Genomic DNA, 11584 nt, shown 5'->3' on the forward strand with positions numbered 1-11584 from the left:
CATTCTCTAAGGGTGATTGAGTAGCTATAATTTGTTTTGATGAGATATTGGCTAGTGAAATATAATTGCTAGGATTTTGAGTTTTTTCTTTTTTAGATCCTCTAAAGATAGTTTGTTTTAGTAATAAAGAACAAAAAAGTATAATACCAGCAGAGGTCACCAACAAGTTTGGGTAACTTTGTTTAGTCATGGATGTCTCCTACCAGGCTACAACTGAAGTCGCATTGTATTTTTTTGTTGGTGACATACTAGGATACTCCTGGTTCAATGGTTGTTGGATGAAGATGAACTAGGGCCTTATAAGTGTGTCTGCAGAAGTGCAGATCACTTGTACCTGCTCATTTGAGGGTATAATGATTTCATTAATTTGATTTTCAGTCTCTGGATCTGGTTGACTGATCCTGGCTCCAACCATTCCATTAGAGATGTCCCTGGACAGTATCTTTTCTGAGTGTAGCAGTTGTTTTCCTCACACATCTTAGCTCGCTATTGCAAGGTTGTACTCCTATAGTCCTATATTACTTGGAAGTGTGCATCTAGATAAATGGTAGACCCTATCATGTTGCTTGGTTAAAAAAAACGAAGAGTTTGTCTAATTTATCATTCATTTGGTGCAGTAAACCGAGTATCCAAGTGGAATGTTATGGAATTGAAATATCTATGAGTCTATTCTCCTTAACTTATTTTTGTCGGATTAACTTATTTTTGTCGAATTAACTTATTTTTGCTTAACTAATAGAGTTGTGCTTATATTTTTCCTAACTTTTCTTTTTTTTTTAGCTACACATCTTGACTTTGAGCACTATTTACTTTAATGCTTTAATTTATACCTTTTTTAAAAAATATTCATATGGAGCCTTATTAGACTTTAATTTATTTATTTTTTATTTTTTTACTAAATCATAATTGAAGATATTATATTCTAATTGCATTGACAAACATGACTAAATAAATGTGTCAACTATAAAGACACGAATGAAGTATGTTATCTAGCTTAGCTCAGTTATGCAGGACTTACAATTGGTTTAGTATATCATCAATCATGCTATTCATGCTAGGATACACATATAGTGTTATCATATGTTGTATATAATCTATCTTGGAGTAAGGGTTTGTTTTTATTGTTGTTGAATAGTTCATCTATGAGACATGAGGTATAAAAAGTCTACAACGGTCTAGAAGGCATAGCTCAACATTTCTGTGTAATGTTTATTAAGGTTGTGTTGTTTTGATTCCATCCCACTGTTTGATTAATTGATGGCATCTTAAGATATTAAGGTCATAAAACCTTAACGTTTTTTAAAAGAATGACATTTTTTTTTCTTGGACATTTTCAAATGGTATGGTAGCAACTAATTCAGGACTGAGTATACGCTTCCATTGTTGGAGTTAGTGTTTTCTTGCACTGCAGATTGGTGACTAAGATAGAATGGTAATGAAACATTGTATTAAATTACTATGTTCAAATTATCCTCTTTTCTATGCAACAGATATTGATTAATTTTGATGTTCAGTAGTTTTTCCTCTCAAGTCTTAATACTGCAGTTTCTGAAAAAAAGATGATAAAATTATTTCATTTAAATTTACATACAGGAAGTTTCCTGGGGTGATGTATCACTAGCAGATGCAGAAAAAAGGCTTTTAGCCAATGCTCTCCTAGACTTCTCAAATGAGCGTTTTGTGCTCCTCTCTGAAAGTTGTATCCCAGTTTACGATTTTCAAACAGTTTACAAATATCTCACTAAATCTGCACACAGTTTTGTGGAGTCATATGATGATACAAGCCGTTTTGGTAGGGGCCGCTATGATCGACATATGAGACCCAACATCACAGTTGAACAATGGAGAAAAGGGGCTCAGTGGTTCGAGATTAGACGAGATTTGGGTATTGAAATAATATCAGATTACAAGTACTATGATCTGTTTAGGAAATACTGCCATCCACCTTGCTTTCCTGATGAACATTACGTTGCTACATACCTCAACATATTCCATGCTCCGCTTAACTCTAATCGTACCTTGACTTGGGTAGATTGGTCTTTGGGAGGACCACATCCCACAACCTTTGTAAGAGAGAATATTACAGAAGGTTTTATACGGAATATCAGAAATTATAAGAAAAAATGTTTGTATAATTCTAAAAGCACAACTGTCTGTTACCTTTTTGCTCGCAAGTTTGCTCCAAGTACACTGGAGCCCTTGCTCAATTTAAGTTCAAAGCTAATGGGATTTTGAAAATTTTTAGTTAAACTATAAATTAAGAGCTTCTTCTAGTCTTTCTTGTGCATTGATAGGGAGTATAACGCTTCACTGGTACGTAGTATTTACTACCTCCGTTTCTTATTTTTTGTAACTTTTGTCAAAAATGGACGTTGCACATTATTTGCATTCTTATTTTTCTCCTTTAGCTTACACCCACAAACAAATTTTATCTATGAGTCCGTGCACCTTTTAAAGTTGCAAAAAATGTGAAACAGGCGTAATATACTACGTATTTCTTATACTAATACAACATTTTTTACAAAAAATTATTGTGGCTTCTTTTGCTTTTATTGGAAAGACTATTAAAATCAAAATTTGTCTTGTTAAAATGCATCTTTCTTTCTCCAGTTGGAATTGCTATGCATTAGACTAGTATGTGAACCGTGCAGTGAACTACAAATCCCACAGATTATATGATAGTGTGTGTCTTGTGTGGCTGACTAAAATCGAAACTTTCGTGTGGCACAAATAACGGAGTCCAACACCACAAAACAGAATTTAAAAAAACTTGATGACAATCTATCTCATGCACTGTAAATACCTAAAATCCTTCCTCAAATCTGGGGTGATCACGGATATCCGATCAGAACTTGGATTTCGGATCGGATATCTGAATCCAAAAATTCCAAAATTCAATATCCGTATCCGATCCAAAACTTTTGGATATCCGAGATTCGATATCCGAAAGTTTTCGGATTGAATAATTCGAATATCGAATATCCGACCACTTTTAATGGCTTAATGCTAGTATTTTAATAGCAATTTTGATTTTTTTTAAAGGTAAAATATACAGTGAACAAGATTAATTGAGACCAAGCAAATACAGTAGGAATAATAATTAAAAAAAAATCAATGTCAGATTATCATCAAACCAGATTAAATCAAGCTCTTAAGTCAATTAGAACGACCAACTCTTTATCAAATTATTTACAAATTGAATCAAAAAACAACCCCAACTTTTAGTAAAATCAAAATGCAAATAAATTACAAACAACAATAATAAATTAACAATGCTGATTTGGGTTATTTAATACCCCAAAGTGAACCAATGAGAGAGCGACATGTGTTCCTTTGGGAGGCGTCCAAATGGACCCTCCAAATGCGTGACACTCAGATATGCCCCCTGGAAATGGTGGCCTTCAAGGCCTAAATCTCAAGGGGCCCCTAAAAAAAGGCGTGCCCTAATCCCTAGGTCATCAAACCCTAGGGAGGGCACACCTCCCAAGGTCCCAATAAATAGGGATATTCCCCCATTTATTTGGGTAAGTTCTAATCGTTACTAATCTGTCACTCTCAAGAAACAGACAACATCTGAGCTTGGAATCCAAGCAGATAACTTATTTTTCGCACGTTTTACTCTGAATCCGTACTAACTTAACCTTTGGAGGCGGACCACCAACCATTCGGTGCTCTGTTTGTTTTGCAGGTACAGGCGTCCTTGCTGAATTCAATCTTTGAGTTGTAACTCTCCCGAGGGACACAAAAAAATCCAAAACATTTGGCGTCGTGTGTGGGGAGAGTACCTCTAAGATGCTTTCACAAGAACAACCTATGCCACCTCCAGAGACCAACCGGCCTCTGGAAGAAATAGTGGTCCAGACGGACCATGACTCAGGTGACGATGGAGACTTCGAAACCTTTGTGGCCCCAGATGGGTCACTCATCTCTAAGCGCCTCCGTCCCAAAGACAGACGGGAGCACAACGCTAACCAGGCGGATCCTAGCAGGCCCCCTGGACAATCGAGTAAGCTCTCAGGGCAGCCGGCTAATCCCTCCCAGGCGCAGGATCAGCCCCAGTCAACCGCGATGAGCTCATGAAGTTCATGAGCAACCTCAAGGGTGAAATTAAGGGTCTAATCAACAAGCGGTCAGCTACTCCTAGAAAGGAACAGTCAGCCACCAAGCCAACTCAAGCTGGAAAGTAAAAGTCGGTCCAGGACCGACAGCCGACTCCTCATCCTGCTCCAAAGGAAAAGGCTCGACCCCAGTTCGACCTTTCAAGGCTCCGTTTCCCAGAAACGGTGATGTAGGGAATATTTCAAGCATTACCCCTAGCTTGAACCCCACTGTGATCATACACTAAAGTACGGTGGCGTCCAAAGGGAAAGAAGATAGAGCAAAAGAGTCGCCAACAAGTTTTAGGAACTTGTAAACCGTCCACGAGGTGAAGGTTATACCCCTTAACGATCCAGGAGATCGTCAACTCCAATAAGTCTGGAACCATGACTGGTAGTTTAGGGATGAAGGTACAAATCCAACCTAAAAGAGATTGAACCTTCCCTAATAATAGGCCACTACTTTATTCTGATCGTATTCATGTGCGCTTTCTGACTAACATGAAATCAATAGGTTTAACCCTAAACCTCTATTATTGGCAATCACTTGAATTATAATCATATTAACCCTAAACAAGATTATTAATTATCTTATTGAGCGTGATTACAAGTACTAATTCCCTTTAAACATGCATAGAAGGTGTGATCAAGCAATAACAATAAATATATCATCAAGCAACATAATAAATAATCAACAATCATAACAATAATAATAATTATAACAATTATAATCATAAATCATGTTAAAGCATAATAATAGCAAGATCCTAGGCATGATACTAACATGATTAATAACAAAATCTAATTGCATTAGGAATGATAAATCCATATTAGGCCCTCCCCTAGATCATTGGGCCGCATATAAGGATCAAACCGGGCCCAGTTTAGTAATTTGGCCATAACTTCCTCAATATTCATCGGAATTGGGCTTATAATATATGGTTGGAAAGCTCTTTTCAAGCCCTATATATCCAACTACACTACTATTGGACCCATATCATGGAACAACCAAACTGGATTGGGTGTTTTCTTAAAATAGGTTTTCACAAACAAAGAGAAGAGAAAAGAAATTAAAACTATCCGCAACACTAGACTTTCCACACTTTCGCTTCATTCGATTACGATTCAATGTGAAAGGTACTCATCACCGGGTTTGGTTTTGGGGAGACACAAATGGGTGTCTACAGGTGACAAAAAAGCCATCCGGCATGTACAGTCGGATGGTAGCAAAAAATCCTTTCCTGATGCTCGTCAGTACATGGACCAGCTAAGGACCCAGCAGCTGTCAGAGTCGGCTTCTACGTCGACTTATCATGATAGCTTTCAGAATAACTCTGTGAAGAATTCTCCTTCAGTACCGAAGACTCTATCAAGCATCCCCCTCGTACAGCCTGGGCCCATGTAATCAACTCGGCGCAGTATATGACACAATCATTATACCGACCGCCTGCTTTGCCCTACATCCAGCCTGCCTTCTTCGGAGGATAGGCGGCATACAACTACAAGGCTTTGAACTGGAAGCTTTGGCTAAAAACCTTGGGGAACAACCCTCTGCAATCTCCAGGGAAATAGCCGAGGCCGAACAGCCGGTCAAGGTTAAAAATATAATGGTTGGTACCTATGATGGTACCTCCAACCAAGAAGACCACCTCTTGGCATTCACCCACCTCATGTACCTACAAGGGTTGGATAATGTCGCCTGGTGTCGATGCTTTCCAGCCACCGTAAAGGGCATAGCCCAGCAGTGGTTCGGCAATTTGCCGGCTGGTTGTATTAACAGCTTTAAGACGGTAATCCTACATTCTTGTTTGCTTCTAACTTCTCTATAAACATCCCTGCAAAGAAAATGAGCCTTGATCTAGGGCATGTGAAGCAGGGAGATAGAGAGGGGCTGCGATCATACGTGAGGCAGTTCAATCTGGTGAGAATCCAGATCCAAGGACTGTCTGACGAAGTGGCTTATACAGACTTTTTCAAAGGTCTGAAGGATGGGTCGACTTTCAAGTTCGAACTCATCCGCAAGAAAATCTTTACCCTCCAAGGAACCCTGATGGAGGCAGACGACCAGATCTGCCCCTCCAATAAGCAGTCAGACTCCAAAAAGTCTGACCGACAGAAGGAGAGTCGGCCTGCTCAGCCGTCTCTAAAACCAGAAGAGAGCAAAAAGAAAAAACAGATCTGGGCGATTAATAACTCTGATTAGTCGGTTTACAAGAGAAAGAAAGAGTGGAAGCCGTACGTTCCAAGGTACGAGTTTTGCAAGAACAACTACTCCATCCTCTTGGAGATAAAGTATCGACTGACTCTAGAGAAGCCGACTCCTATGAAGGGTTCCGCTGAAAATCGGAAGAAGAACAAGCACTGTCATTATCACGAGGATATCAGCCATGACACGAACGACTACTTCAGCCTCAAGTAAACGCTTGATCGTCTGGCCGACAAAGGAGCGCTAAAATCCTATGTGAAGTCCAAAGTGACTTTAAAATTGAATTTGGGGAAGTCAAGCAAAAAGACTCCCCAGCCTGCTATCTGCTCCAAAACAGATGAAGATCCGGTCTATACAATAGCAGGCAGATTCGCCGGAGGTGGCTCAACCATCCGGGGCAACAAGGACAATTTGAGAAAGATGGTCCAATACGTTGATGAGGGACAGGCGGCCAGCACATCCGCCTTCCCCGAAGTCATCATCACCGAAAAAGACAGAAGCAAATTCCGTTGGCCGCATGATTACCCTGTAGTCATAGAATGTAAAGTGGCCAACCAGTTGGTTGGTTGCATCTTGATTGACACAGGGAGCTCCTCAGACATCATTAGCCGCAAATGTCTATCTGATGGGTGTCATAAATTGCGCCCATCTGATGAGCATTTAGGTTGTTTTCTTCCTCTTTTCATGGCTTTCATGCTTAATAAATGCTTAGTTTTATGCTTTTGGTCTTAGACTTACCTTTCCTCTCTTATTTTGTAGCTTTTGTGCATTTCAATGGTTTTTCTAGTCTTTTCTCCTTTGTTTGCTCTATTTTTGTGGTTGTAGGTATTATACGAGGTTCGGGTCTTGATATTGGTGATTTGCTAAGGTGGAGGAAGCTTTTAGAGCAAGCTCATGGCAATTGGAAAGCTCAAGATTCAAGGAAGTGGATTCTCCAAGTTATAGCTCTTGCGCTCTTAAGCCGTGCTCTCATTAATATGGGGTGTTGAACCCACAATCATGTGATTTTGGGACTGTCTCACTTAGTGTTCATCATCATCATGATTGCGCGTTCATTCGAAGACCTTAGCGAATGCACGAAGCCGCAAGAAGATCGAAGAAACCCATAGATGCGAGGGCGCGCAAGGCACTGGCGCGGGCGCGCCACCCCTTCAGCGTGGGCACGCCTTCCTTGCAGCGCGGGTGCGCCTTCTTGGGTATTTGTTTACTCGGTTTTTGTTTTCGCGCCTCTATAAATACCTTTTTTAACCCGATTTTTGGGGAAAGTTATAGAGGAAGTTTCATTTTAGATTTAAATCATACTTTTAGCTTAGTTGAGAGCTTTTCTCTCTAGTTTTAGGGTTAGTTTAGGAGTAGATTTTAGAGAGAGAAAGTGAGGAATTTCAATCGTGACTGAGAGATTGAAGATTCAATGGAGACAATTCTGTTGGAGATCTTCTCTATTATCAATGAGCATTTCTAAACTCTATCTCATTTTATAGCTTTGCTTGATTTCATATTTGTTTGGTTTGATTTTGATGTTTGATTGTTAATTAGTGTAATTGTTCTCCATATTTTGTTGATTCTTGATTTCTTTAGTTGTTAGTTGATTTGATGATGATGTTAGAGTAGTTGTTTGCTAGGAATTCGGTGAAACTTGTATGATTGATTGATTGTGCTTAATTTGGGGATTGTGTTGATTCATTGTTAAGATTAAAGTGATTAATGGAAGTTTGCATGTGTGTAATTCGATTAGGCATTGAGAATTATGCTAGATTGCATTGTAGTTTCTAATGATACGGACCATTGATTTAGGAATTGCAATTGTCGATTGAGCTTGATTAGTGATGCTCCTAGTTAGAGTCTCTCGTAGTTGGCGCTAGTTTGACCTCTAGGAGATAGCTTGTTGACTCTTTTGATTGAGCTTGACATTAGTCTTCACAATTATTGACTTGCATGTATTTCCGAGTTGCTACAATTGTCATGATTGCTTGTTGATCCGGTTCCTAGTGCTTTATTGGTTTGGTTTCTTTGTTTGTTAGTTGTTAGTGTTCTCTCCTTATCTTTGTCTTCGACCTAGCTTAGGCGCATAATTGAGAGCGCTTGAACAATACCGTTCCTTTGGGTTCGACCCTTGACTTGCCTCTATACTAGTATATAGGATTGTTAAGTGTTTATAAATTTAGTTTGTCTGAGGGAGGATTAGTTTCAACGACCTAGTTCCACCCCTCGTCAAAATGGCGCCGTTGCCGGGGAACGGTGTCTATGTTTGAGTGTTTTTGATTGCTTGAGTCTAGGTCTTTGTATATACTTTTCTTTGATTTGATTTTTGTTTGCTTTGTATAAAAATGGCATGTCTATCTTTTCCTCAATATAACAATGAGCCTTTTTGTGAATATTTCAATAGACTTAAGGGATTTCTTGACTATAATCATTGTAGTCTTTGAGAGGCTTGTGAGCCCCACATGTGCATTCTGAAAATCCCTCAAGGCTTTGTTTAAATGAACAAACTAGGAATAAAGTTGAATGCATGCATATATAATGGTAGATTTAGAGCATTGTCAATTGATGATGCTTGGGATTTTTATGTTTGGTTTTCTAGGGATGTTTATAATAGGGGTATTCATGATTCTAATATTGATGTGCAATGTCTTGATTCTTCTTATATTAGCATGAATTCCCATCAATTGTCAATTGATCCCATGAGTGAACCTAGAACAAGTGCTTTCGATTCTATTTCCGCTTTTGTTCATGATGATGAGGCACATGCTTAAGTTGATGCTAATGGTGTGTTTCAATATTCTTCATTATTTACCATGCCTTCTTGTGATGTGCTTCATTCCCTTCATGATTAATCTCATGTTATTAATTGTGCCCCCACTCCCCAATGTGATGTATATGCTCATGATCTTAATGTTGATTCTTCCAATCTTGGTTGTACCTCTTCCTCTCTTGTTAAGCCTCAAACTTCTACATATTTTAAATCTCTTGTTGATATATTTGAATTTCAAATTAGGTGCATTGAGCTTGATAATGAGCTTGGGCCTAGTAAGGAGATGATTCTTAATTCTATGAGAGGTCAATTAGAGATAATGAAAAAGAATGAAGAGCGTATTGAGGAGGAAAAGAGAAGAGGAGAAGAGCTAGAAAGCCGATTGTCATCCTTAATGCTTGTTTGTGAAAAATCTCTATCCAATGTGTGTGTTGAGGGTGATGATGTTAATTTTGAGCAACCAAGAGAGTGTGAGGATCCCATTGGTGAGCATATGAGTGATGGTGAAGGAGTTGAGAATGAACAGAGAGTTGAATGTGAAAATCCTAACCCTTTTTCCCATCTTGATGAGCCTCAAGTGTATGTTTGTGAGCCTTCAATATATGAATACATATAATCTTTTGAGGTAATGTCCCATTTGTTTTGTGAGAGTCATATGAAGATTTATAGATTCTTGGATGAGTTCATTGAGAAAGCTTATTGGGATTTAGATGAGTTTACGATGACTCTACCTCCACTCATGCACAGTTTTGAGGACTTCGGTTTAGAGTTGGTTGAAGGAAAGGTTGTTTATTGTTGTGCAAAGGAGGATGAGGTTGATTCCTTTAGAGTTTTTGAGCTTGAGGGAGATGTAGATTACGAGAGATCTTCATTTGAGGACTCTATGATTGATTTTCATGCCCTCATTGGCGATGTGAGACCTTGTGTTGAGGGAGTAGCTACCCCTTTGCTTATTCCTCATACCCCTTTTTCTCAAAGGTTTGACCACATCCCCTATTGCCCTATTTTTCTCCCTTCCTATCTCAATGAGCCTATTGGGGACCCCCTTCTCTATGATTATCTTAATGTCCCTCATTCGTCTATTGTTGAGGAAAAGGGTGATGTTGCCACCCAAAAATATTTTAGTGAGGAGGATTTGCCTTTTTCTTTTTCTTTCCATTATTTTATTACCCCTTCTTCTTCTTCTTCTTCTTCTTCTTCTTCTTCTTCTTCTTCTTCTTCTTCTTCTTCTTCTTCTTCTTCTTCTTCTTCTTCTTCTTCTTCTTCTTCTTCTTTCTTCTTCTTCTTCTTCTTCTTCTTCTTCTTCTTTCTTCTTCTTCTTCTTCTTCTTCTTCTTCTTCTTCTTCTTCTTCTTCTTCTTCTTCTTCTTCTTCTTCTTCTTCTTCTTCTTCTTCTTCTTCTTCTTCTTCTTCTTCTTCTTCTTCTTCTTCTTCTTCTTCTTCTTCTTCTTCTTCTTCTTCTTTTCTTCTTCTTCTTCTTCTTCTTCTTTTTTTTTTTTTTTCTTGGTTTTCCTTTTGATCCCTCTTTTTCTTTCTTTTGGCACCTCCCTCCTCACTTGCGTGCAACAATCTTGTTCCACGTTCTTATTCCGTCATTTGCCTACCTCTTATCATATGAAATGTGTAGTAGTGCATTTAACAAGCTCTTGTGTACGTTGAATTATTATTTTACTAGAGCGGTCAAGCTTACACCTTAAGCAAGCCTTTCTCGGGAAGTAACCCGTGCTTTATATTAGATTTTCATTTGCTTTTTAGAATAGATTTTCTCTCATGGAAATGTTTGTGTGCCTTTTGCTAGGTACATGATTTGATATACTTTGGTCTTTCGATTTGGATCAAGAATCAAGGAAGTTTGACTCCTATTTTTGCTAGCATATGGAAGGCAAGGTTAAATTCTTGAGGAAATTAGCTTTGAAAGGTTTAATTGGGTCATTTGCGGGTATTTACGCCCACCTAATATCAGGTAATATCCTTCCTTGCTCTTTCTCAAGTGGATGATGACTTGTTGGATATATGTTGGTTTGTTGGATTGATCTCCTTGTTTTCCCCTCCCATGGTTATGTTTGAGTGTATTGTCTCATTCAAGCTTGGGGGAGGGTATTCTATCATGTTTGATGGGATGTTGATTCACATATGCTATGCACCTTTGTGTATGCTTTTCCATGTTCTTATATTTTGAAAAATCCCAAAAAGATTTTTGTTTCTATCAAGGCAAATTTGCAACGTATCTTTGTTTTGTTCTTGCTTTGGACATAATAATTTTGGACTTGTATAATTGAATGCTTTGCTTCTTAAATGGTAACGGTGTGCACGGTTTGAGAGTACGCTTGGTTGTTCTAGGATAAAGCATGCTAAGGTAGTTGGTTAGAACTAGTGGGACCATGAAACTGGATTCTACTTGTTTGTGGCATGTTGGTAGTTGCTTCCTATAGTCGAATTGACACTAGTAGTGAGTTTTTGCTACATCCATGTGAGTTTCATTATTTTTCAAGCCTTCAACATATAATTGCATGAGCGGCATGGAGCCTTG

General features: G+C 38.6%; 1 protein-coding gene across 1 annotated transcript; it reads left to right on the forward strand.

Moving 5' to 3' along the window:
• The first annotated feature begins 1142 nt into the window (after positions 1-1142).
• Positions 1143-2235, forward strand: LOC110681644. The gene is made up of 2 exons (XM_021857793.1): positions 1143-1154; positions 1594-2235. The coding sequence occupies exons 1-2, from the start codon at positions 1143-1145 to the stop codon at positions 2233-2235; spliced, it is 654 nt and encodes a 217-aa protein (XP_021713485.1).
• The last annotated feature ends 9349 nt before the right edge of the window (positions 2236-11584 follow it).

Source organism: Chenopodium quinoa, unplaced genomic scaffold (genome assembly GCF_001683475.1).
Source record: "Chenopodium quinoa cultivar QQ74 unplaced genomic scaffold, ASM168347v1, whole genome shotgun sequence".
Taxonomy (NCBI): Eukaryota; Viridiplantae; Streptophyta; class Magnoliopsida; order Caryophyllales; family Amaranthaceae; genus Chenopodium; species Chenopodium quinoa.